General features: G+C 43.9%; 2 protein-coding genes across 3 annotated transcripts in view; both read left to right on the top strand.

Annotated features, from left to right (window-relative positions):
* REEP2 (receptor accessory protein 2) overlaps positions 1–10,713 on the top strand; it is a 44,139-nt gene extending 33,426 nt beyond the window's left edge. Inside the window, exons 9-13 of one of the 2 annotated variants that reach the window (XR_004780779.2) lie at positions 4,374–4,744; positions 5,262–5,382; positions 6,899–6,998; positions 7,378–7,643; positions 9,165–10,713. The gene's annotated coding sequence lies outside the window, so the exon portion shown is untranslated. Of the gene's footprint in view, positions 1–528; positions 4,327–4,373; positions 4,745–5,261; positions 5,383–6,898; positions 6,999–7,377; positions 7,644–9,164 lie in introns of those variants that run through there. The other variant, XR_004780778.2, reaches the window with a different exon arrangement.
* A 3,583-nt stretch (positions 10,714–14,296) lies between these two features.
* Positions 14,297–17,203, top strand: EGR1 (early growth response 1). Its single transcript, XM_035560653.2, has 2 exons — positions 14,297–14,551; positions 14,873–17,203. The coding sequence occupies exons 1-2, from the start codon at positions 14,317–14,319 to the stop codon at positions 16,168–16,170; spliced, it is 1,533 nt and encodes a 510-aa protein (XP_035416546.1). The 5' UTR covers positions 14,297–14,316; the 3' UTR covers positions 16,171–17,203.
* The last annotated feature ends 10,534 nt before the right edge of the window (positions 17,204–27,737 follow it).

Raw genomic sequence — 27,737 nt, 5'->3', positions numbered from 1 at the left:
TAGGTCTGTGGACTTTCACATCAAAGAGAACCCAGCAATGTTCACTGGTCATGATAGGTCAGAAGTTCTTAGTGAAAGCATCTGCATTTTTGTCCAGGTTTGTCACTTCCAAACCCCCACATGTTTGAGAGAATGATGTTCAGGTTGTTTGTGTATGCCTGCCTGTACACTTAACATATGTTCACCTCTTAGTTATGCCTTTTCTATCAGAGGAAACGAGGAAATAGGAAACTGTACAAGCGAAGTGTACTTTAAGCTATTTAGCATTTCTTTCTGAGCCTGCCATTCTGCCGTGAAAATTCTAGGCTTACCTTAAATTGCTGGAGAGGCTTCCATAAACTGTAAATTTGATTACAAGTTTTCTTTGATCTAAAGGATTTTTGGGAAAAAAAAAAAAAAAAAAAAAGCCTCTTGATTCTCAATTTCTGTATTCCATAACTCCATAATGAATTATTCAGGCTTTTTCCTTTTTCTGTCCCCCCAAACTAACCCTGGTTCCACCTTGCTGATAATGACCTTGCTCTACAGGACTACCAACTAAAGGAGCTCTACAGATGCAAGACTGATATCCTTCAGGTCCTAAATGTGGCTGTACAGTTTTCTTCAGAGAGGAGCTGTGAAGATGAGGTTTCTAGGCTCAGAAAATTCTTTTCTCAATGGCTTTGAGGAACTTTGAAGTTTCTATCCATGGTGGGGAAAAGGTCAAATGAATTGATTGCAACCAGCATTTATTTCAGCTATTAAAAAAAAGTTCATTAAATTAAGAAATGCAGAATTATGAATATTGTTAGTGAGGGGAATTGTACAGAATGTATACTGCTTTCAACTCCAATATGATATGTAGTTGAGCATAACATATTCAAAAAGTCTCTGAAAGTCATGTGCATGCAATTAGTATTAAAATTTACTCTTATCAAAAGAGTAAAGGGAATTACAGTCTTTTAATTTTTGTGGCAGATGACAGCGTTGACTTCAGCACCCATATTGAAGACATCATTATGGTGAATTGGTTCTATACAAATAAACAGCACTTGATACTAAATTTATTCTGTAAGTGCAATGTACCCACAGTCACTACAAGCAGGGAGTCTAGATCAAATGCACAAAAAAAAATCTTCCTTTAAAATTTCTTTCTTTTACCAGGTCTCTTTTTCTTTTTTATTGGATCACATGAGCATTGTCCTTTGCTGTCCTTTTCCAGCTCTGTAACATGCATCCTGTGTATTGGATGTACATCTTTGTGTAAGAGGGCAACACAGCATGGGTCTATCCTTGGATCTAACCAAGGACTGTATGGTCAGTCTATAATATCCCTGCCATATTTCTTGCAATGATGTTACTTGGGCAGTGCACATATGTGTGATGGACTATATCTCAGTAGCATGAACTAGAGGTGGAGAAGGGCTCTGTATACTGGCCAATGTAACAAATTGCCCTTTTCTAAGTTTTACCTGTGAGCCAATAGTCTCCAAACAAAACTCTTCCCCTGGGTACAGGGCAGTAAACATCAGCTCAAGCAGCTTAACTTGCATTTAATGAGATTCAGTTCCTCAGGTAGCAGTGAGATCCTTTGCTGACATCATGATAGGGTTGTCATGGTTACGAAAAGAGCAGCTGCTAAATACAAAGTATCAGAAAGATGAAAATGGGGAAAATCAATGTCTGAGAAGAAAAGTAGGGTAGAAAAGATGATTTGGAGGCTAGGGAGAAATAAAGGGAGTAGGGACAACGATTAGGGAAATAAGCAGGAAATAAAAGAAAAGAAAGTTCAAAGGTAGATGCCTAGGGATGAATGATCCAGGAACAAAGCAATTGGAAACATGACATACTCATGTTTGTAATTAATGAAAAAACCTCCAAATAAAAGTCTAGAAACAATACTCCCTAACATAAGTCCATCTTCGTCTTTTCTCTTGGTAGCTTTGCACATTATCATTCTAGGACAGAATCAACTGTTGTAGAGGTAGGTATGTCCTGATACTGAAGGGTGGCAACTTTTTCCCTGAGTTAGTACCAGCTGGTGGCATAGGTGAAAAACAGTGCTTAATGCACAAAATGGGAAGGAATTTTGCATAGAGCACTGCCAACTGTGACATCTCCTGTTGTCAACACTGTGGCCAAGGTCCTTTCAAAATCACTATTTTCCAAGATGAAAACACATAGCCTCTATGCAGTGTACCCCATTTTGAGAAGGTAAAAGAGTTAGATGGCCCTTTGTTGTTTAAGGTGGTGAAAGCAAATTCAACCTTTTGTTCTGATATAAAGTAATGAAAAGATTATTTGAGATAATAAAGGGATTGTGATGTGAATTAATATCATGGTGATTCCCTGAACAAGTGGTTGGGATCTTCAATTAATTCCTGCAGCAGGATGGGAGAGCAGGTTTCCATGGATACTAAGCCAGAAGCAGCTTTGACACTCATAGGAAATGTAAGCTTAGTTTTGCTACAGCTTGCTTCCTAAGGAGGGTTTTGTTATTATTTTGTTAGAGTTTGTTTGCTGTTGTTTGTTTGTTTGTTTGTTTTTGTCTTCACAGTGTTCTATTCTGTATTTTTTTAAAGGTGCAAACAGACATTTGAGGAATGGGTTGCAAATAAAGTATGATCCCCTTATCTAGAAAACTGAGTAAAATAAATGCAAGAGACTTGCGCATTTCTAAGTTACAATTAGGAATAAAACAAACTATATTGAAACTAGGGGAGAGAAGAGTCTGTAGCTTACTGAGTTTCTGACAGTTACTTACGATGACAGTAGGACCCCTAGAAGTACAGAGTTGTACTTAAGGATGTATCTATTCTAGTGCAGAGCTATAGGTAGTTTCAGTATAGCTATTAGTCACCCAGGTGACTGCAGCAATGCATACATTAGCACTTAACAAACTGGGTGGCAGCAGTGGAAATATATCTGCCAATTAAAGATATAATACAGAAAAGCCAAATTCTATTTCTTCCTTAAAAGTTAACATAGGGACAGGTGGTGAACTCTCATTAAAAGCATTTAAGATATATGAGAGAGAAAGATATTTTCTATACTGGAATATTTGGGTCAACCCACCTCTCCAGCCTGTTAAGATACGTCTAGATAATCAACTACTCCCCACTGTTTTGTGTCATTTGCAAATTAGCTAAGGGTACACAATGCCAAATAATCTACATCATTAATGAAGATGTTAAATGGCACCATCATTAAATAGCATCAAGTCTACTACTGATTGTTACAGAACCACTCCAGGAAGATCTAGATCATTATGACAGAATCACAGAATGGTGGAGGTCAGAAGGGCCTCTGGAGGTCTTCTGGTCCAATGCTGTCCTTGCTCAAGCAGGGCCACCCAAAGCAGTTTGTCCAGGACCATGTCCAGACAGATTCTCAGTCTCCCATGCTCCACGGAGGGAGATGCCACAACCACGCTGGGCAATGTGTGCCGTTGCTCTGTCACCTGCACTGTAAAGAAGTGCTTCCTGATGTTCAGGCAGAGCTTCCTGTGTTTCCTTTTTGTGCCCTTGGCATCTTGTCCTGTCACTGGGCACTACTGAAAAGAACCTGGCTCCATCCTTCTCTCAACCTCTGATCAGGTGTTTACGTACATTGATGAGATCCCCTGAGCCTTCTCTCCTCCAGGCTTAACAGTCCTGGCTCTCTCAGCCTGTATCATGATCAAGCAAAGATTATCAAGAGTGGCTTCACAATGACATCTACCAGTTCCCTCAGCACTCCCATCAGGGCCTATGGACTTATGTATGTACACGTTGCTTGCATTAATATCGTATTATTGTTAACTGTACTTTGAAGTCACATTAAAAAAATATAAAAATAAAAAAATTGTTTGTCAAAACTCAATTTCAGCTAAATCCTGCTGACTGGTATTCATTGTATTTCCAGCATTTCATTTTTTACTAAATGAAATGATCTTTTGCGTTACCTTGCTGAGGTTTTATGATGTACTAGCTGGGTCATCTTGCTCGTCCTTTGCTAATACTGAGTGACATTGTTGTATATCCTGGCTGGGATTTCTCTTATATTCTAAAATGTGTCAGCATTTAGACAGAAAAATGTGTCTAAAATGTATCAGCAGATGCGTTAGCCATTTGTTTTAAGAGTCTTGCATGTAAGGTGCCTGTGACAGTTTGCTTAAAAAAAAAAGTATTCATAATACCTGTTTCCTATCAACTTTCCTTCTTCCTAATAGCCTAGAAAGCACTGCATCATGCTTTGAGAAACAAGTACTTCAACACGCTTCTTTATAAATTCACAGCAAACATATTCATTGTATTAATAATTTATTAACTCCAGCTACTGTTGGAGCTATACCATGATCGGGATATCTTTTACACTGGTATATTTAAAATTGTCTTGCTATTTTGCTCCTCCAGCCATAGTGTTGGTAATAGAAGATGAAGTATACAATATTGCCGAATATGTGTTACATTTGCGATGTGCTGTTCCGGGGCTGCGCTTGGAAGATACAAAATATATGTGCAAGGATAGCATGAGAGAATGCACCGATCCATGATGAGGAGTAAGGAGGACTAAAAGAATGCTCAATTTGCAAGACATCTAGATAACTGGGGCCTCTCGGACCCCAGGAACTGGATCAAACCAACCTTGCAGTTTGGACTGAGACCAAGGGCTCAGAGAGCATGCGTAAGAAGAAAAGGTTAAAAAGTTCAACTCTGATGAAGACATCTTACTTCATCCGGACGACCACCAGAGAGTAATACACAAGCGCAGAAGGATTGATAAGGTAATTAGCATACAAAGCAGGGCTAGGCGGAGCTAGGAAATGAATATGCATAGATGAGTTGTGAAACCTAATGCATATGTAATATTTTAGGAGATAAAAGAGAACTAAGTGAACAAATCGGACGAAGTTAGATTTGGGCAGGCATGCCCCTAACTTCCGGCGCCTAATAAAGCACCTTCATATAATCGCTTTGTGGATTATGTGTCTTCATGAATGCTAACAATAGAATTTATTTACTTAGCTGCGTTTTTTTCTTCTGACAGAAATATGTCACTATGCTTTAACAAAAATCTATTTCTTTTCTCTTTTTATTATTATTCTTAACAGTGATTTCATTTCATTTCTTAAGTGGGATGAGCTTTTAGCCACAGTAGTCCTTTTGTATTATTGATTACTTTTTTCTATCTGGTAAACATTTTTGAAATAACTTTTCATTTTCATGCTTCTGTGTGTGTGTGTGTGTGTGTTTAAACTTTGCCTCCTCATAAATTTTACAAGCTAATTTATTTATTGCCAGGAAGTTATTCCTGCTTTTTGAAACTCCAGCTATATTGCCGAATATCTCTGATTTCTGCTTGCTCGTACCAACTAAAATCAGTCATAATCCCTAAGTAGCCATGGAAGTCCAGCTCCTACAGGTAAACTACTTGTTTCCCCTTGGCACAACAAGGCCCTTCATCTGCACAACAGGACTCTTCACCTATAGGGTACATTACCTTATGTCTTTAAAAATAATAATTAAATAAATAAATAAACCTTTATAGTTTGATAGTTTTAATACTGGCAATATGAACCATGAGCCAGTGGTTGTGATAGTACTGTGGCTCAGTGATTGATAGTACCTGATGTTGATTTAACAGAGGGACCAAACAAACTGTGACCTTCCTGTCTACAAGCACTACATGAAACAAAATGTCCATTGCAATATGATGCACAGCACCTGCATGACTGCACAGCCCCATGTTCATATCACAGCAGTACCTGTCCATGAACACAGTTTTCCACTCTGCAGATATGAGATCGGAAAATATTTTGTTCCTTTGATTGTTTGTTTGCTTGACAGAGTAGTTTTTTATCAGATGTTGCATACTCTTGCTACCTTGTTGTTATATAGTCTTTACTGTCTACTACACTAATCCACAGTCGTTCAAGTTCAGCAATAAGTAGTACTACTTCCTTTGATAGTCTGAACACTTTGGGATCTAGCTCTTTTATCTACATTGCCCTTTCTGAGTGGTAGATGTGAATTTAGCATTCTTAAGATATAGGAAGGATAAGTTAGGAACAAAATTACAATTCAGTAGTGTCCTGAACATGGTTTCTAGGACTCAGCACTTTAACAGGCATTTGCATATGGCTCATCCAACAGTCCATGCCTCCTGCCCCAATAGACAGACCATCTGCAATTCAGTTAATTTTTATATTGCAGCTCAAAATCACATATAAATTTTATTTCTTATGTAAACAGTGGATTAATATCTCTGGCCACTGGTAAACACAGGGTCTGATTATATAATCAGACCAGTCTGTCCAACCTGGCTTTGAAATTAACTTCTTAAATTAACTTCTTTTTTAAAAAAAATGCGTTGATCGTTTTTTCCTCAGTAAATCAAACTACAGAGGCAAGATTAGTTCAGAAAGTAACGTACTGTCTCTGAAATTAAGTTAATTATAGTCCTACTGAGTAATCAAACCCTCATGGATTTTACTCTCATGTAAATAGCAATTCCACACACGTTTTTTTCAGGGTGCTTTGCTACAGATGTTGATGGTCTTGCTAGGTCAAAGCTGTCTTCAGCTAGACAATACCTCCTTATATTTTTATATATATATTCATTTAAAAGGAAATGGTCGTCTGCTTTCAGAAACCCTCCTTTCTTTAGTATACAAAGTCTGCCTGGCATCCTAAACAACCCTTCATCTCTACAGATAAATGCATATGCAGTAGATGGCATCAGTGATTTTTGTCCTGAAGAAGAATAGGAACATATGAAATTGTAGGAAATAGTAGCAGTGAAATCCCAGCACTTGTAGAAGCATCTGCCTTCTTCATTTGTGTTGAATCTTACCATGTTCACAACTGTTGTCTGCTTTGCCTTTCTTCATCTACTTAACTCTACTTTTGGTAATATTTTTCATGTAATAATTCTGCAGAGATCATAGAAGAGAGACTTATATATGGCTAATACTCTTACTCATCCTGATACCATAGGAGACCTAATACTATTTGTATCAGCGTTAACAGTGAACAAAGGTAAGCATCATCTCTTAGCAACCGCAGCCAAATTATCGAAATTGGAGATGAGAATTTACCAGAGCAGAGATACCCTTGGGGGGAGGGGGGGGGGGGTGTTACTTAAGTAGTGTATAGCAACTCTTTTTTTGCAATGATTCAGGCTTTATAGGCTTTTGAAGTCCACTAAGTCATGCATCCCAAATTAACTATTTTTAAGGATTTGTTTAAATTAAAGCATCAAAGCTTGGGGGAAAAAACGCTCAGACTTCTTAGATTTCTGAGAAAAAAATATGTGCTGTCACCTTTATGCTCATATATAATATCTGAGATCAAAGGATGGATAAATAAATAAATAAAACAAGCAAGTAAACTGTTTCTTACAAAACCATTTCTTTAGGTGATCTGGTAGACCACGCCCAGCTCCTGAAACAATCACAGGGAAGAGTTCCCTCTTGTGGTTAGATAATACCACTACAAAGGATGTGTGTAATGAATTTCAGGCCTGTTTACAAAACGAAGGAGAGTCACGTGCCGGAACAGGGTAGGAATTTTGCAGCAAATACAAGGACGTCCACCTCAGTCCCTAGAGCAAAGCCATGCATTCAAAAAGTGCTGATAAAATCTGTATCTCGCTGTTCATAGGACTGGAAAGGATGCTTAAATGTAAGTATTTTTAGATTTTAAATTACAAGTACATTTATATTCCTTCCCTCTGGGCCTCCATCTCAAAGCAATAGACTTTGTAGTGAAATTAAGTGCACAGAAAGAAAAAATAATGTTAAATAAAATCAAAGTATTTGTAAAAGATCCTACAGCGCAATACATAAAAATATAGCAGATTTTTAAATCAGATAGCTTGCTTCTAGAGACTAGGAAGGGAGAAACAACTCTACAGCATTTGTTTACAAAGCTGGAATTCTCCCTCCTGTTTCTAACTCTTCAAGCATATAGTATAATACAACATGATAAATAGAGAATAATAACATTAGAGACTAATAAAACTTTTTAAAGGGAATATCTATATAAACTTGTTTTACAGTCTGGACTATTAAAAACAGTGCAGGGAGAAATAGAAGAGGGAACAGGATGAGGTATTTGGAGGGTTGGGGTAAAGAAAATCAAGGCATGTGTATTTGAACAACTAGTGAAAGATCCTGAGAAATTATGATCACTGTTGTTATTATTAGATATTCGGGAAAAATAAGATCTCTTAAAGAAAATGAATGAATTTTGCCAAAAGTGCATGTGCATTCCACACAAAAACTATGTTTCTGGGTAAAGTGAAATGTGCATCTAATTAAAAGAAAATGTATGTTAGAACACTAGGCAAGTTTCAAATGTAGGAAAGTTTGTTAACACTTTTTGGCACTGGAAGTCAAACTCAGCTATAGACAGTGCAATCAGAAACAGCTGCCACTTTACCTTTAGTCATAGCACAAGTTGGCAAGACCTGGAAGTAACTAGTTATATAGAAACGTTTTAAAGGGACTGTGATGCTTTTCTAGCACAACAGTATAACAAATGACTTTGATATAAATAAATAAAATATTGAAAGTTACACAACAGCTGAAAATAAGTCTGTATGAACTTCTACTAAGCAAGCAAGCAAACTGAAACCCAAGATTCATATCAACTGATTTGTATCCACCAAAAAGATTATATATCTATATTAAAAAAATAAAAATATGCAGAAATATCAGACGCTATCACAGTTAGGAGGTCTTATATTGCCAGTACTTAAAAGAATGGAAAACTGTGTTCATGGACAGGTACTGCTGTGATATGAACTGTGTAATCATATAAACTGCTGTGCAGTCATGCAGGTGCTGTGCATCATATAGCAATGGACATTTTGTTTCATGTAGCGCTTGTAGACAGGAAGATCACAGTTTGTTTGGTCTCTCTGTTAAATCAACATCGGGTACTATCACTGAGCCACAGTACTATCACAACCACTGGCTCATGATTCATATTGCCAGTATTAAAACTACCAAATTATAAAGGTTTAATTTAAAATATATATATATATTTTTAAAGACATAAGGTAATGCACCCCATAGGTGAAGAGTCCTGTTGTGCAGCTGAAGGGCCTTGTGCCAAGGGGAGACAAGTAATTTACCTGCAGGAACTAGTAGATGTCATTGTGAAGCCACTCTTGATAATCTTTGCTTGATCATGATACAGGCTGAGAGAGCCAGGACTGTTAAGCCTGGAGGAGAGAAGGCTCAGGGGATCTCATCAATGTACGTAAACACCTGATCAGAGGTTGAGAGAAGGATGGAGCCAGGTTCTTTTCAGCAGTGCCCAGTGGCAGGACAAGATGCCAAGGGCACAAAAAGGAAACACAGGAAGCTCTGCCTGAACATCAGGAAGCACTTCTTTACAGTGCAGGTGACAGAGCAACGGCACACATTGCCCAGCGTGGTTGTGGCATCTCCTTCCGTGGAGGTACTCAGAATCTGTCTGGACATGGTCCTGGACAACCTGCTTTGGGTGGATTATTGTAACTAGATTACAATATGCAAGACATTTTAATTGGGAAAAAAAAAAAAAAAAAGAGTAGTTCTGACAGGTTCTTTCTGACACAAAATGAAAGATCAGAAAAATTAAAGATTATATCTAAAGATGGACTATGTAAGCTAGGGAATCAATTTCTTTTTTGTTACTTTGTTTTGATTCTTATTGGAATTCTTAAACTAGAATTGCATTGATAAAAAAGGCTGTTGAGATAAGGTAGAAAAGAAAGCACTAGATTTCCCATCTCTTCAAGATTTCAGATTTTAGATAAAAAGATGATTTTCTGAGTGATGTACTTCAGCTAAAATGGAATATTGGGCCTAACGTATGCCAGGTTTTTGAGTGAAATTCTGTAACTGGGAATCAGACAGTAGTTGAAATACAGTTTCTTCTGGTCTTGAAAGAGATGGGAAAAAAGAAAAGAGGGAAAGAAGGAAAGAGTATTCTGCAATATTAGCAAAATGTTGAGGAGCCAAACCAAACCATGGTATTTGAAGAAAAGCTTAAGTTCTACTACTCATTGTGATAGAAATGAACAGAAGAGAGAAAAAGTGTTTGAACAAGTATGTAGAAATAACTTGAACCTTTCAGTAAATTTTGTTATTAAGCGGAGATTTGTAACCTGTCAAACTGACTGATGCTACTACCACAGGAGTATTTGTATATGTATATTACCAACAATTTCTGTCCAATTGCAGAAAAGAAATGAAGCTGAAGAAAAAAATACCTATGATTCAGAAAACAGAAAGTAACACTAGTATTACAATATCAGATTAAAAAAAAAAAGAGAGAGAGAGAGAGAGAAATCTGTTAGTTTAGGTTCTGTAAACTTGTTCTATGATGTTCTATAAACTTGAAGCAGAGACTGCCTATTCTGGTGAATTGAGATGAATGACTTATTCATGACACTTAATATCCCATTCCCTCTTCTCGTTTCCTCACCCCATTGCATTCCTCCCTCACTCTGGAATAGCACGTCTGTTGTGGAAATACATCAAGAGACAGCAAGCACATTTAATGATGGTGGACTCTCAAGGATACTCAGAGTATTGCATGTGTTTATTCATTAGAAAATTGCAACCAAAATTATTAAATTCTCAAATAAAATTGTGACTGAGTGATAAAATCATACACTTTTGTGCTTCTACTAATGTTAAGCAAGTTGTTAAGAATTTATTAAAATAGTGCCTTTTTTTTTTAAATACACTGTTTAAAATACTGATTTGTAGTAACAAATTATTTAGAAGTATTATAATTATTCAAGTGATGGTACCTAGAAAAAGAAGTGCAGATATTATCTTATTCTAATAGATAATGGTTCTGCTTACTACAACAGCTTTCATTCACAGCTTCTAATCAGTCTCACCACAACATTCCTCACTCTAATGAGTGGCTGACTGGGCTGAACTAAACAGATCTTTTTGTTCAGTTGTAAATATCTAACTTCCTTAATACAGTTCCTACAGACCTGCTTTTTTTTTATTATTACTGAGAAAAAGAAAATGGAACACAGAATATTGTGTTAGCAAATATTGCAAATATAGCAAAAATAGCAAATATTGTCTGTCCCAGTGTGTGAAAGTCAACAAGTGATTTCCTAGCTCAGTATACACACTTGAGGTCATACATTTATATCCCAGTAATTGGCCAAAATGTAGCTGCCTTTCCAGTACTTCAGTGAATCCAAGAAGCCTCACCAGAATGGTAGGGGACATGTTGCAAAATGGTCTTTATTACTATAATTTATGTGCAGCTCAAGCTAGTTACACCACTCTGCAGCTCTGAAGCAGGTCTCTTCCCCAGAACAAGACAGATATGGACATACTGGAGCAAGTTCAGCAAAGGGCCTTTAACAGTTGTATAACTGGAGCAATTATAGGACTGTCATATAGGAGAAATTGAGAGACCTAGGGCATTTTAGCCTGGAAGAGAGAACGCTCAGGGGAGGCTGTCATCAACGTGCATAAATATCCTACAAGAAGGTGTAAAGAAGATGGATCCAGACTCTTCTCAGTAGTATCTAGTGACAATAGGAAGTGGGCACAAACCAAAAGAAATTCCTTTTAAACATAAGAAAAATGTTTTCTTCCTTCCTTCCCTCCCTCCCTCCCTCCCTCCCTTTCTTCCTTTCTAATTTCTTAATTTCTTTTCTTTCTTCTGTAAGGGTGACTGAACACTTGAACAGGTTACCTAGAGCAGTTATGGAGATTACATCTTTGGAGATATTTAAAATCCAATTGGACAACGTCCTGGGCAGCCTGCTCAAGGTGATCCTGTTTTGAGGGGACTAGTTGAACTACGTGATCTACAGATGTCCCTTCCAACCTCAGTGATTTCTGGATTCTATAGCAGGCCTATAGCATTAGAACGATCCTTCCTAACAGGGCTCCAAACTGCAATAGGCTGGCAGAAAACAGAGACCAGCTGTAATCATTATGTATAGGAGTAATCAAAACCTGCAGCAGATATTTGAATTTATTCAAAAAAGGAGAATCAATAAATCAGATGTTTAAGTTAGAAGTTTGGTCTAGTGCACTGACATTTGAAAAACAATGTGATTTCTCTCCCTAGAGAGTCAGTAACAAACGCATATTAGCTAACATTGAGTAACAGAGGCTGCAGATGAGAAGGAGCTTTCCACATCTTTCCTGGAGGCACTGTGTAACTGCAACCCGTAGCTGATTCGGGGGTGGAAATGCACCCGTGCAGGAAGTACTGCACACTGTTACTGACAAGACATGACCCAAAATACAGCAACTCGGTTAAAACAGTACATGAGGGAGGTGTGAAGTTTCTATGAAAACGGGCAGACAGAGCCCTGCTGTTGCTCGCAGCTTGAATGCAGCAGCGCCTAGCGCTGTGATTTACACGAGCGCCTTCCCGTGGCAACGGCTCCCGAAGTGCGTGGCTCAGCTTCGCGCCGGGCGGGCAGCTGCCCCAACGCAGCGCTGGTGGGGGCTGCGGGCAGCGCGGCGCGCTCCCGCCGTACGCGGGCTGTGCCCCGAGCGAGCGCTCGCGCATGGGAGCGGCCGGGAGTCCGCGCCGCGAACGGGCACCGCGGCACCCGCCGTTCCCCTCCACCTCTGCGGCAAAGCGAGCGCCGTCCGCGGCGAGAGAGCGGAGCCACGGACGGCAGCGAGGCGGCGCTCCGGAGAGCTCCCCGCCGCAGCCGGGCAGGGGCGGCCAACGCTGGCGGCATCCCAGACCCGGCGCAGGCGGAGCACGGGGCTGCAGAGGCCGTGCCGGGACGCCCCGCTGCCCCCGGGCACAAAGCCGCGCACTGCGGGGAAACCCCCGGCGCGGCGGCGGCCACGGCCACGGCCACGGCCACGGCCACGGCCACGCACGCGCACTGCGGCCGCACTGCGTCGCCGCTGCCGCCTGGCCCAGCGCCAGGGGAGCCCCGCGCCGCGGCGCGCTGGCGGCAGGGCGGGGCGGAGCGGCGGCCGTGTCGAGCGCCTATTTATAGCGCGGGAGGCTCCCCGCCGCCCGGGGAAGTCGTCTGCGGTGTTACCGCGCTGTATGTGCCGCCTCGGGCGGGGAGACGGAGCTCTCGGCCCCTCCGTAGACGGCCGGCGGTCCCGCGCGGAGTCGGCGTGAGAGTAGCCCGCGGGGCAAGAAGGAGCTGCGACCGCGCTAAGGGGCAACCCTCAGGGTGCGAGAGCAGAGTCCCGAGCAGTGTCACTTTCCATCGCGGCCGAGTCAGCGGGGGCTGCGGCCGCGCGGTGCCCGGGGGCTCTGGTTTTAGCAGTGCCCCGCACTCTGTCGCGTGCGGGCGGCGCAGAGCGCCTGGGTCTGCCACGGTCTGGTGCGGTGGGTAGAGCTCCTCCGCTCTCGGCGGGAGCGGGCGGAGCAAGACGCTCCCGGCAGAGCTCCGGAGTCCCAGAGATTCCCTTTTCCGGGAGCAGGCAGCCCCCGCCCGGGGCGCGCTGCCAGCGCCCGGGAAACTCCCCCGCATCGCGGCTGCGGAGCTGCCGGCACGCGGCCCCTCCGCGGGCACGGGGGGGAGGCGGGTAGCGCGAGCGGGGGGGGCGTTCTGCCCGCGATGCCGCCGCCGCCGGCGGGGCCGGAGCCACCCCGGTGTTCCCCGACATCTCGGTGCCGCCCGCCCGGCGACGAAGCCGCGCGCTCTCGCGGCCCGGGGGCGGGCGGGCGCGCGCGCGTCCTGGCGGCAACCTGGGCCCCTCGTCCGGGCTCCCCGAGCCCGCCCCTCCGATTCCCGCAGCCGGGGCCGGAATCGCCAAATAAGGAGCGGGATGCCTCCGCCGGAACCGAGACTTATAAGGCTGTTTCCTAATATGGAAGGCGCAGCGGAGGCTTCCGGCGGGCTGGCCAAGGCGGGCGGGGGCCGGACACCGCTCGCCCCTGGGCCGGAGACGCTGCGGCGGCGCTGCCCGCGGCGGGGGACAGGGTCGGGGCGGGCGCGGGGCTCCCAGGCCGGGGCGGGCGGGGCCCCCGCTGCCCGGCTTTCCCCGGTGCCAGGCGCTGACGCTAGGCGGGGTCCTCCGGCCCGCATCCATATTAGGGCTTCCTGCTTTCCATATATGGCCATGTACGTCAGGGCCGGGGCGGGCCGCGGCCGGTGGGACCCGATATATAGAGGAGGCTCCGGGGCGGGCGGGGAGCCGGGCGCTTCCAGCGGGCAGAGCCGGGGGGAGCCCCGGGCGGGCGGGCGGGGAGTCGAGCGCTTCCAGCGGGCAGCGCCGGGGCGACCGCGGCGCAGGGCAGGCAGCAGGCAACGGCCGCCTCGCCGCAGCCGGCCCGTCCGCCGGGCCCGCGGCGGCGGCGCCACCCGTCAGAGCCCGAGCCCGGCGCCCTCATGGCCGCGGCCAAGGCAGAGATGCAGCTCCTGCCCCCGCTGCAGATTTCCGAGCCCTTCGGCGCCTTCCCGCACTCGCCCCCCGCCATGGACAGTCACTACCCCAAGCTGGAGGAGATGATGCTGCTCAGTGGTGGGGGCCCGCAGTTCCTCGCGCCCCCCGGGGCGCCCGAGAGCGCGGGCTTCGGCGCGGCCGGGGAGCCCGGAGAGCAACACTTCGAGCATCTCGCGGCAGGTAAGAGCGCTGACCTCGCCGGGGCGGGGGGGGGGCGGTCCCGGTCAGCCGCGGGGGCAGCAGCGCCCGCGGGGGCTCCGCGATGGAGCGGCGCCCCGGTCCCGGCGGCTGCGCGGGGGGATTCTCCCGTGTGCGTCAGCGGCTCTGGGCTCGTTGCTGCTGGAGACCTGCCAGCGGCGCTGCAATATGTTGCACTCAATTATTAATTAACCAGAAGCAAGGATCTGGGGCTGCACTGCGTGGGGATGGCTTGCAAAGCGCTCGCAACAGCTCCGGAGCTGCAGTGGCTGCTGGAAGTAATCGCCACCCTTCTCTTTTCAGACACTTTTCCTGAGATCTCCCTGAACAATGAGAAAACCCTGCCAGAAACCAGTTATCCCAACCAAACAACGCGGCTGCCACCAATAACCTACACGGGGCGCTTCTCCCTAGAGCCAGCACCCAACAGCAGCAACACCTTATGGCCAGAACCTCTCTTCAGCCTTGTCAGTGGGCTGGTGGGCATGGCCAACGCACCTCCCACCTCAACACCGTCTTCATCATCACCCTCCTCCTCCTCGCAGAGCCCCCCTCTGAGCTGTTCTGTCCAAGCCAGCGAGAACAGTCCAATTTATTCAGCTGCACCAACTTTTCCCAATTCTAGCTCTGACATTTTTCCTGAACCGCAGACCCAGTCCTTTCCCAACCCCTCTGGAGCTCCCATGCAGTATCCACCTCCAGCTTATCCAGCTGCTAAAACCAACTTTCAGGTGCCAATGATTCCGGATTACCTGTTCCCTCAGCAACAGGGTGAGCTCAGCCTTATCCCAGCTGATCAGAAGCCCTTTCCAGCCCTTGAGAACAGAGCACAGCAGCCTTCCCTCACGCCGCTGTCCACTATCAAGGCATTTGCCACACAGACTGGCTCCCAAGAGTTGAAGACCCTCAACACTAATTATCAGTCCCAGCTGATCAAGCCCAGCAGAATGAGGAAATACCCCAACCGCCCCAGCAAGACACCTCCTCATGAACGGCCCTATGCCTGCCCAGTGGAGTCCTGTGACAGAAGGTTTTCACGGTCTGATGAGCTAACTCGTCATATTCGCATCCACACAGGACAGAAACCTTTCCAGTGCCGCATTTGCATGCGGAACTTCAGCAGGAGCGATCACTTGACCACTCACATCCGCACGCACACAGGAGAGAAGCCATTTGCCTGTGACATTTGTGGCAGAAAGTTTGCCAGAAGTGATGAGAGGAAGAGACACACTAAAATCCACCTTAGGCAGAAGGACAAGAAAGCAGAAAAGGCAGCTCCGGTCTCAACTACTTCTCCGGTTGCTGCCTACTCATCCTCTGTGGCTACATCCTACCCTTCCTCCATTGCCACCACTTACCCCTCACCAGTGCGCACAGTGTATTCTTCCCCTGCCCCATCTTCATATCCCTCCCCTGCACACACGACATTCCCATCTCCGTCTATAGCAACCACTTACCCCTCTGGCACTGTCACTTTTCAGACCCAAGTGGCCACTTCCTTCCCATCTCCAGGGATCACCAATAATTTCAGCTCTCAGGTGACATCAGCACTTTCAGACATGACATCAACCTTTTCTCCAAGGACAATTGAGATTTGCTGAGATCACCTTCTGGAGCAGGAGCGTTTACCTCTTCCATTGGTACTATGAGACATGGAGTCTCCAATTACTCCTCCAACACCATATGTTGCAAGGCTGTCTACCGTTTCTTCAAACTTCAGCTGCCTGAAACAACTGCTGTTTAAGTTTTCCACCTCTGTTGAATGACTTAATTTGCATGGACTGTCAATATAAGTTCAGTATAATTTTCCCCGTAAACAATAGTATTTTATTAGGAAGAAAGGACCTTTGATTAAGTACATAGCTGATGTAAATTGTACATGTGCCATGGTTTTGCTTTCCTTTAGGTACTATTGATGTGAAAAATCTTTGCATATCCATATTGTATTATTTGGAGTTTGCAGGGCCATATTTTGTAAATGTTAACTCTATTTTAGTGACAATGCTGTAACGAGTTTAAAACTTCTTTGGGAACAGCACTTACTGTATTTGAGCATGTAAGAGTGATGCTATGTAAAAATCACCTGATGAGACACTCACCTGTGGCAGAAGTTTTGTTTTTAGAGTTACAAGTCTTGGTGCCTTTTTGTGAAGCCTTGCTGACATCATGCATTTGTGTGAATGGATGCTTTGCATCTTGCCTTAAAGTGAAAGGGATGCTACACAAAGAATGTAAGGGAGAGCAGGGAATGGGTGGGGAGGGCTGCACGAGAATGCCCTGGGAGAGAGAATGTAAGGGGGAAAAAAAAAAAAACTCTCAAAGTCTATTTTTGTTACAAGAATGTAAATTTATAAATATATATATATTCAGGAGTTGGAATGTTGTAGTTACCTACTGAGTAGGCAGCATCTTTTGTATGTTATGAACATGTGGTTCATTATTTTGTGTTTTATTTTTACTTTGTAATTGTGTTTGTTAAAATGAAAGTGACTGTTTGGCTTCTAAACACATTGAATGCGCTTTCCTGCCAATGGGATATTTGGTGTACAATACCCTTCAGAAAAAAAAATAAATAAATATCAAATCATGGAAGCTTTCATGTTTTCCTTTAAGCTGCTATACAGGAAGACTGTGCTGCAGCAACCAGCTGCTTGAGTTGCTGGGAAGTAACAGCTGCTTTTCTTCTCTTAGAGAATCTTCTCTTAGAGAAGTACCTGCTTGAAGAAAGGAGGGGAGATCAATCATTTCTGAGTCCAGTAGTTGGCAATGGCATGGATGTAGCACATGTCCCTTTATTAGATGCATCACCTGCTGTTTTGAAGACATCACAATTCCTATTTTTTTCTGTCTCCAGGCTCCTCCAGAAGCATGTGAGCTAATCCTAGAAAGAAAAACAATTTTCCCAGTGCTGAAGCTGAGGTTTGAAATTTAGAATCTCAACTATGTGCTCATAGGTAGTCAGAAAGCCTTCTGGGTGCCAAGAGAGGAAAGGCAAGGTAATAAAGTAGTTTCTCTATTGAAAATAAGATCAGTCCAAATGGCTAGCAATGTGAGGTAGCTCTGAACAGCTGAGGACTGTTATAAGTTCCTCACATAAGTTACACAACATAGTATGTAAAAGTACACTTGCTGGATATCCTTTAGTACAAACGTTTTAGCATTTACAGGCCTCCTTACTTAGTGGTTTAAAATACATTTCAGAGTGTGTGTGAACTCTCTATGTAGTGAATTCAAAGGAGTTTGGTGTCGTGAGAAGTGGCAGTTCAGGTACAAAAGAGGGTTCCAGTGCTAGTCTTTCCTGGTGAGTTCTCTACAAACTACTAATATTTAGAGTTGTGAGGAGCTGCAATGCAAATACAGGCCTTGATGAACATACCGGACACAATGTGAACTGGTAAGCAGTCTCTGTAGGAGATTTCATGCCCTACTGTTTGCCAAAATTCAGTCTACTGATTAGGAAGGGCAACCTGATGAAGCCCCTTCACCTAGTTCTTCTTTTTGGAGGATACAGACCACCCCTGGCAAATGGAAGCAGCTCTTGAAGCTACCTGAAAGCAGAATAGTTGGTATATCCCAGTCTGTCTTCTCTCAGGTATGACTCTCCTTAGCGGGTCAGAACAAGCTGTGAGGAAGGGCCTGTGCTGCTCTGTCTCTGTGTCGGTTTGTGCCTGCAGTGCTGGGGGCAGGCTGGGAGCTGCTAACAGTGACCTTGCAGCTGGCCCTCTGGTTTGTGTGATTTTCTGTGCCTTTTCAGAGAAAAGCATTAGCTCTTTTCAATTCAAGAGGCTCCTGCCTAGGCTGACGGACTGGGGAGAATGTGGGGCTTCACATGGTCTGAGCATGTAACCCACGTCAGAGGTTAGAGAAACCCATTTATAGGAGATGAGGCAGTGAAGAAGTGCTTTTGAATGTGATGCTTCTAAGAAGGAAGAAAATATTATATAAATCTCACTACAAAACTTTCTCCCAACTCCAATTCCCAAACAGTTGAAGCTAGCCCTTTTGATCCACGGGCACAGCTTGGCTCTGATGTTGCCGTTTTGTTTAATCTAGTTTATGTTAACTCCTGATCTAGCCTGCTGGAATTATGATTGTGCTAAAAAACTGACCAGGCATGCTCTCAAGCAGTGCCCGATGAGCCTGAGTGTGACTCAGGTTCTCCAGAGCACTTCATTCAGAAATGGGCACTGATGGTAATCAACAAGCCGAAAAAGGCAGCAAAGAAGATAGCGGCTCTTTGGTGTGTTTTATGCAAAGTGCCTTGAGTCAGGCAGTGTTGCAAGGTTATGAAAGCCAAAAGAACCCCTCTAGCAGCAGACCATGACCATGACATCCTGCTGGACACCTCTACAAGCAGGAATAGCTTGCAGGTGCCAAGGCAGTGGTGCAAGGGAGAAGGAGGGGTCTGCAAGTCTCCTCTCTAGTTAAAATAAATCTTAGTCCCCCTTGACCCACGCTTTCTCCACTTTGTTATGGTAGATCCTTTCAACTTGACGACACCTCCAGAAATCTGCCCCAATCTGCTGTGTCATCCCCTCCTTCCCCCTCAGCATTCTCTTGAGGGTGCTGCAGGCATCCCTTAGCTGGAAGAACTCTGGCCTCCCACAGCTGTGGGCACTAACCACAGCCACTAACCCCATATAGCAGTGTCCAGCCACAGGGATGGGATGAGAGGCACTCAGAGGCACTGAACAGGGTATGTAAGGTTACCATTGGCCTCATGCAAACCCTAACTCAGAAAGCAGTATAGTCAAGTGGTGCAAGCCAGCAGTGTCCTGAGGGAACAGTAAACATGCTCTGTATCCTGCCTGTGAACTGGCAGATGACACTTCCCGTCTAATTGGGGAGTCACTTGTCTGAATTGCATCTAATTGCAGGAAGCTCCCTGGTACAACGGCATCTCTGTTTTAGAAAACAACAACAACAAAACACTTTATTTTGTAAAAAAGCCAAAACATTGACATATGCCAACTAGGGTCTCTTTCATGCTGATACCCTTTGGTGTAACTGCTTAGAAAGTGCTCATAATTTAAGCTCTGGCATTTGGTCTAAATTGCTGCAACTTTTGCTTTACATTGGCCATCCATATGTATAACATAAAGGGAAGAATATGCATAGTCTTTTGCTCCGGCTCTTTTTGGGGCCTTTATCCCACAACATGAAAGCAGATTTCAGAGTTTCTGTACGTTTTCTGTGAGGTCTTACTGATTTATGGTGCTCTGAAAAAGACAGTATTTCTGATTCTTAAGAAGTGTGCTCCATCTGCTAATTAGGAGCAGGAGAAGCTTCCTTCGAGGAGGCCACCGCAGTGCTCAAGGAGGTTGGACATCAGGAAACGGCAGGTGTTGCCAGTGGCTGGGGAAACCCCCCCCCCGACGCTGATAAAGCCCAGAGCTGTGCATGAAGCACACTGGGGACAACAAACGCCCTCTTGCTTTTCCAGTTGCTGGCAGAAAATCCATTTGGCTGATTTAAACCTCAGCTGTTTGCGATTTACAGTACAGCTTCAGATCTGACCCCCACCGACAGGAAAAGACGTGCGTCACTGCTGGCAGCAGCCCAGCTGGTCTCGGATGGCACCGCGGGGACCCTCCGCGGCTGCTCGCGGAGCGTCGCCCGTGCTGCCGCGCCGCTGGGGCCGGGCCGGGCCGAGCCGGGCCGGGCCGGGCCGGGCCGGGGGGCGGAGCCGCAGGGCCGGGAGCGCGCCGGCGGCGGGTTGGGCTGTGTCACGCGGCCGCGAGGCTGCCAAGGCCGAACGGAAACACCGCTCTCGCGGCGGCCGGAACCGGGCTACCATATTTGGCGTTTCCTCCGGGCCTTTTAAGGCCCTTCCGAGGGCCAAAAAAGGCTTTTCCTGCTTACGCCCTCTTGGGGCCGCACCGCGGGGCTTCCGGGGGCCGCAGCGCCGCCTCGGAACGGCCCGGCCCCGCCCCCACCCCGCCCCGCCCCTGGGGCGCCCCGGCGGGCCTCTCGCTCGGGCAGGGCCCCGCCCGGCCCTTGCCGCGGGCCGCTCGTCTCGCGGCTGCGGGCCCGGGCAGCGGCTGCTCCATGCGGGCTCCTGTGGCGGGCCCGGGGCCCTCAGAACGCACTGCGGACGCCCGCTCGCGGCGCGGCCCAAGGGAGCTGCGGCTGTGCGCTGCCGTCTGAATGGCTGTGCTCCCGGCGACCTTTGGAGGGCAGGCCTCTGGCCTTCCCTCGCTGTCGGCTGCTGCTACGGTTTCTTTAATAGGGAGTGAGTCGCTTTGCCTGTACGTCTCAGAAATAGGTAGGATGCAGTTTAACCCGGGGAATGCGGAAGAGTCCTGTGCCCGTGCTTGCCCAAGTTTTTCGTCCATAGAGCTTTTCCATAAGCTGCTCTTCACTTGGGGAAGTGCAGGCAATCCTTGCCCACATGGTTGTTTTGCTCTTTAATTACACTACTCGGCCCTGGAATGTTTCTGGAAGGAAATCTGATCCATTCTGTTTCCTTCTAGAAATAAAGGGATGAAAATCAGCTATGGCAGTTTTAAAGAACCCAGCTCCCTCCTGTGATATGCTGTGTGCCCTGTTGTGTCCTGAGAATGTTACTAGGGAATCACTTGGTAAAATACGACTGTTAAAGCTGTTTCTGTTGCAGCTGTGAGTTGCTCTTAACCATGGGCCTTGGCTGACAGAAGAGATGAGACTTAGCAGGAAGAATAGAGAGCTACAAGTAGAGATTTTGGAGCGAAGAGCGATGTGATCATGGGCCATTCTTTCCTCAGCAGCTTTCACTGGTCCGTGTCTGGACCATGGAGGATCTGAGAAAGAGCTTAAGTAACCCCCAAGAAAAATAACTTTTTAGACCCTAACCTGACATTCATGGAGTGAAGTGATCTGAACTGCAGAAGGCACCCTTAGGAGAGCTGACCACAAGTACACCTTCACCATTGTTGAGTTTGACTGAAGACAGGTGAAGTGGTCGAAGGCTGGCTCATGAAGAACTGTAACTGAGGGCTGTAAGGCTATGTTTGTTGACTTTTGATATAAGTATCTGTTTCTTTCAAAAGTTTTCTATTTGTGGCCCAGTGGACTAGAATTCTCAAAGAGTTATGTGTGGAGGTAAAAAATACTTAGGAAGAGGGTTTAGATGTGTCATTCTTGAGCTATACGTTGCATGTTTTTACATGTGTACATTTTCTGCGTGTAGCCTTACTGCTGGTTACACCTAGAGGGAAGGCTGTATGTTTTAAAGTACTCTGAGGCTCTAGGATGATATATGAGCTGTAGCTAATGAACAAGAACTTTTTCAATAGTTAAGTTGTTCTGCTATAATCAAAATGTCTTTGTTTTTAAAAACCCAGGCTTGACTTACAGGCTAATGATTTATGATCTTGACTTGACTAAAGAAACTTACTCCTGTTAAAGAACAGAAGACAACGTATATGCATAGTGTCTAGTGTTCTTTGGGCTTTGATTTCTGATTGTTCTTTGACACTGCCGTAATGAAAATGACAGATGGTTAGGCAGTATTATTCTCAACATTCACATTTCACTTCCTTGACTACAAAAAGTATTAATAAAGCATGCTTCTGGATTTTTTTTTAATTAATATATAGGCTTTTTTTTTTCTTTTTTTTTTTTTTTTTGTAATCTTCTGATTACAGTTCTGATTACATTTGTCCTTGGAATACCTGGAAGAACATTGGAGCATAAGGAGATAAAGGGACAGGCTCAGTGAGTAAATCTTTCTAAAAATTTCCTAGAATGAAATGTCAGCAGTAGTTTGTAGAATAGATTCTGAGAGTTTTCTTACTTAATTAGCTGGAGAACTGGACATGGAAGTATATTTATATATATGGAAATCTGACAAATCTTAAGAAAATGCACAGCGGCAGCATTTTGATCTGAAGGTTCTAGTGATTAAAGGCCTTTGCCATGATTCTTAAGTTCTTTTTGTGTAAATAAACTTGAGGATTATAAGAAACTCCATGTGTATTCAAAAGGCTAGAAAGCAGCTATGAGGTATTGAATTTAAAGGCAAAAGCTGTCTGCATACCCGGCATTTTGCCTTAAGGAGAAGGGCATTTTGTGGACAAAATCAGGCTACCTGAGAAGTTGCAACTGTAGTTTTAACATGCCAGAGATCATGACATAAAATGAACACATGCTGATTTTTATTTTGTAATTTTATTCTTTATTTATTATGTTAAAAAATGCATCTGAATTAAAATACAGTAGTTAAGAAGTAAGCAAATGTTGGTGACATTTACTAAGAAGACTGTTGCACTTGATCAAAAGAAATCCAGTCTCTGGTCCATTGTAAGACGTAGTCTTGGAGTACTCTTCCAGCAGTTGTGACCTGTGGGTAATACGTTTCATGAGCCCATGTCTTTGCACATCTACCTCTGTCCATGTGATTTGTGAAGCTAGACAAAATTATAACATTCACAATGTTTGGTGGGAAAGTGAATTTTAGTGTATCCATGTGCTGCATGAAGAGAGATTTGTGTGTATGTGTGTGTGTGTTTAAACTTGCTATTTTGTAACTCAATTTGATGGCTATTAAGACTTTTATTGTAGATGATGGTGAATAATACCATTTCCACGATAGCTACAGAACTGTCTCTCCTTCCCTTCTTTGCACTCTTTGTGGTTGAAGAAGCAGTATCTGTTTTGTACAGCAGGTGGTTTGTAGCTCATATCATCCATCGTTTTCTGTACCTTGTGTTATTCTCCTTTGTTGTTTCTGAGGAGTAGAGGCCTGCACTATCCACCGTATTCAAAATGTTCCCTGCCTGAGCAGGGGTTTGTACCAGATGACCTCCAGAGGAGCCTTCTAACCTCAACCACTCTGATTATGTGATTCCGCGATGCAGGATGAATGTAGATTAATTGTGGTATATTTTTTTTCTCCTATTGTTCTTCATTACTTGCCAAATATTTCCAAACGTTGTGTCTGGCTTTTGAGCAGTGAGCTGACCTTTTAGTCTTACTTATTGTTAAGATCTTTTTTGGGTGATAACAGTTCTCTTGGAGACCATCATATGATGTATAATATTAAAAATTTGCACCCCCAACCCCTGACTTGTTTGTTTGTTGCATTATGTACACTGAAAATCATCTACAGCCTTATTGTCTGTTCCCACAACATTGTTATCTCTTGCAGGTACTCTGTGGGGACATTATTATTATTATTATTTTTAACTACCCAGAACAAAGGCATTGTCAGAAATCTGCCATCTCAGTATTCATCTGGCTTTTTCAAATATTCTGTAAGTATTGGTTCTCAGGGCTGGACAGAGATCTCTGTTGGTGATTTTTGTGTAACTGAAACTGAACATTTATTACTGTTCTTTCAGCCTTTTAGTAAGTTGCTTCTCTGGAGGAGAGTTGTTCCTATCATCTCATGCAACATCTATTAAGGGCCTTTGGAAAGGTCTGTACAGAACAGTTTATGGAAATCCAGATACAGTACATCAGGTGAATTTCACATGTCCACATGCCCATTGATTCTTCCAAATAATTATAAAGCATTTGTCAGACATAAATTTGTCACACATATACGCACTAATTTTGACCTTCAGAATTGCTTCTACTAGCATACGTGGAATAGAAGTAGGACTGATGCTTTCTGAAACATGTATAGAAATTTGTGTTATGTATGTTAACTTGCAGTCCCCTAGTACTGAGGTAAAACGTCGCAGCTATTATGCTTTTTCAATTGCACATTTGAGGGGTTATCATATGGTCTAGTGATTTATTGTTATTCATTTCGTTGACTTAATTCCTTCTTTAATTATCCTACAGAAACTTTGGTTTATGGGAGTTGTATTACAGAATATTTTAAAGGTAATTTTTTGGCACAGGAACTTTTCCAAGTTTGTCTGAAATAAAATGAGTACAAAAATAACTTTTGATCCCCTCCTTTTGTTTTAAACATCAGCTGCTCTTACAAATTCTGACAGTCTCACAGTTCCTGATATGGCTGAGTGTCCTGGTTTCAGCTAGGACAGAGTTAATTTTCCTCCTAGTAGCTGGTAGGGTGCTATGTTTTGGATTAGGATGAGAAGAGTGCTGATAACATGCTGATGTTTTAATTGTTGCAGAGCAGTGCTTACACTAAGCCAAGGACTTTTCAGCTTCTTGCTCTGTCCTGCCAGCAGGCAGGCTGGGGGTGCAGCAGGAGCTGGGAGGGGGCAGACCCAGGACAGCTGGCTCAAACTGGCCAAAGGGGTATTCCATACCATCTGGCGTCATGCTAAACAATATATAGGGGTGGCTAGCTGGGGTGGGGGGGCCGGCTGCTCGGGGATAGGCTGGGCATTGGTCAGCGGGTGGTGAGCAATTGCATTGTGCATCACTTGTTTTGTACGCATTATTATTAGTAGCACTATTATTAGTAGTAATACTATTATTATTAATTTCCTGTCTTAATAAACTGTCTCTATTTCAACCCACAGGCTTCACTTTCCTGTTTCTCTCCCCCATCCCAGAGAGGGAGGGGGGAGGGTGAGCGAACGGCTGTGTGGTGCTTAGCTGCTGGCCGGGTTAAACCACAACACTGAGAAAGGAGTTTCGGTTCTCTTGCTATCTGCAAGTTGTTTTCCCCAGGCTGTATTTCTGGCCTGCTTTATTGTGTTTTAATATGACAGTTTGTGACTTCTTCCATTTTATGCTTTTCAGCATAACTTCTGCTTTTTGAGTGATATCATCCCTTCAAAGCATAATCCAAATATTTATTTTTGATCTGTTCTTAGTCTTTCCTAACCGGCAATAAAACACGGTATCTGATGTGACATCTTTAAATAGTTTTCCTGTCAATAGAAAATGTTTTTACTTTTCTAGCTGTACCATTACTTCGTCTTTATGTAAAGGTAAGGAAGTTTAACTCTCTTTTTGAGCTATGACCCACTGTAGTAGATATGTTGTTTGTTTGTTTGTTTGGGGGGGTTCTGTTGCAAGGCTCTTAAGCTGTTCTTGTGCTTTGAATGCAGTTCTATGCTTTACTTAGGAAAATATAAAGGCTTTACATCTTTATCCTTGAGGTATGCATTACCCCACACCATGAGGTTGTTGGTTTTTCTGCAATTTTTAGGTTAAATTCTCCTTTAAAAAAAAAAATCAGCAGTTTCATTGTGTGTGGTCTATTATAAAGGGTATCCCTATGGTAGAGGATCCTTCTATTTTTAAAGATGCCTGTAGTTTCTAGTGATTTTAAATCCTTCTACCTTGTACCATTTTTTCTAGCTATGCATGGTCACCCTGCTTCAGTGTTCCTTTGTGTGGCAGTGGGAACATTAAAAAAAATAACTGTCATGGAGGCTTTGGTCTAACTATAAAATTGAAGACTAAGTGATCCCTGACTTTTTTTTTTTTTTTTAAGTGCAAGCTTCCTTTCCAGAGACTTTTTTTTTTTCTTCTGTGTCCTTCATATCCCCACAAATGTACCCTGTGCCTCTTTCCTTGCATTTCTAGAAAGTCTGCCCAACTCTTCCTTGGTTCCTATTTTCTGCACTTGGTTGTCAAGTCATAATCCTAGGGAGTCACATTGCTGATGAACGTGTTGCAAATCACTAGAGCCTACATCTGTCTCCCTTAGGATAGCATCCCTCCTCAGGTGTTATCCTCAGTGACAAAGCCTTTACCTTCTGAGGAGGATCTGCCCCAGAATTGTTCCCTGTCATAAGCCTTGCATTTTTTTGCCTGTGGACTTTTCCCTTTTTCACAGCACAGGTGTTGCCAGCTCAAGTTGATACTGAAGGTGTCATTGAAGAGTCTTCCTGAGTTCCTTGGCCTCAAGACACAGACTTTTTCCTGGGAAACCTGCACTGCCTGTGTTTAGTTCCCTCTGGGGTTTGTAATCCAACAGCCCTTGGTACAATAGATTGGGAATCCCTCTGCCAGCTAGTGGTGATGGGGATGATATTGAGAGTCGTAATAAATTATTTTGCTGTTGCACACGTGTCTGTCTGTCTTGCATCATAGTCATTTAGATTATTAAGCTATGATAATGGAAGTTTGTCAATACAGCTAAGGTTTTGCCCATAAGTCTTAGAGAAAGTGGGTGGTTTATAAAATAGTGCTTAAGAAAGAATATGCTACAGAGAAGAGGGCTGGTCACGAAACTAGTTCTACTGAGAATGAGTAAAGTAAATTAGAAGAGGTATTTAAAACTGAATGTCTCCTTCTTTTAGCTAGCTACACATTTTACTAGTTTGCTATTATGCATCTTGATCTACCTGAGGATGTTCTTTTGCTTAAGCAGAATTTGGCATAGTGTAAGTGTATATAGGTTCCATTAGAAATACAGTGTTCTTGCAAGGTGGGTTTTATAAAATCCTCTGTCTGAAGGAGACATGCTCAGAAGCAGGGAAAATGTTTCATTTTCTGAAGAACGAATGCTAGACAGAAAAAGTCATTTTTTATGCCTCTTGTAGCAGGGAGTATTGTGATACTAAGCAGAGAAGAAGGAAAGTTATACTAATGTGTGCCATCAGTTCATGGACTTGAAAGGCTGGCTACCTGTCTGCAATGACTGGAAAGTAAATGCCACACATCTCTCGCATTTTGCTGTGGCAGGAGAGGAAGTGGCAGGGATTTTGTGTTTTCCTTCTAGGAAGATGGTAGCTTATGATTGCTCTTGAAGATAGGCTTAGTCAAGTGGTATTAGATGAAAGAATTATGCTCAAAGTTCTTTTGTACAAGCTTTAGAGATTTCTGATATAATTTCTCAGCTTTAGAGAGAGTGGTTGTCTAACAGCTGTTCAGCTTTCTTTGTGGTGATGCTAATGGGCTTCAGATACTAGTGTCCCTATGCTGCCACCTTCTGTTTAGAAGCAGAAGCAACTTGGATGTTCTTATTAGGAAATACCTATGTTAACGATTCTTAGGTGACCTTGTAACTGTAGCCCTAGTCTTGAGCATGAATACAATCATATCTAGTTATGCAGTTAGGGTTCCTTCACTTTACTACTTTACTTTAGGAAACTGAGACTAAGGCTCTTGGATTAATATATATATATATATATATTTACTATTTTTAATTTTGAGTATTTTACTTCTTCCAAATTCCTGTCTGAATTTGCAATGGGTAGTAAGCTGTTTTATTTCCTAGCTAAGCCGGAGGTGCTTGGCCAGGTTAAAGACAAGAAGGGCTTCTGTAAGTTCATCGGTTAAAAAAGGAAGACAAAAAAAAAAAAGGGGGGGG

This window comes from Cygnus atratus, chromosome 14 (genome assembly GCF_013377495.2).
Source record: "Cygnus atratus isolate AKBS03 ecotype Queensland, Australia chromosome 14, CAtr_DNAZoo_HiC_assembly, whole genome shotgun sequence".
Classification (NCBI taxonomy): Eukaryota; Metazoa; Chordata; class Aves; order Anseriformes; family Anatidae; genus Cygnus; species Cygnus atratus.
The sequence above is the reverse complement of the archived record's forward strand: the minus strand, read 5'-3'. Positions and strand labels throughout refer to the sequence as shown.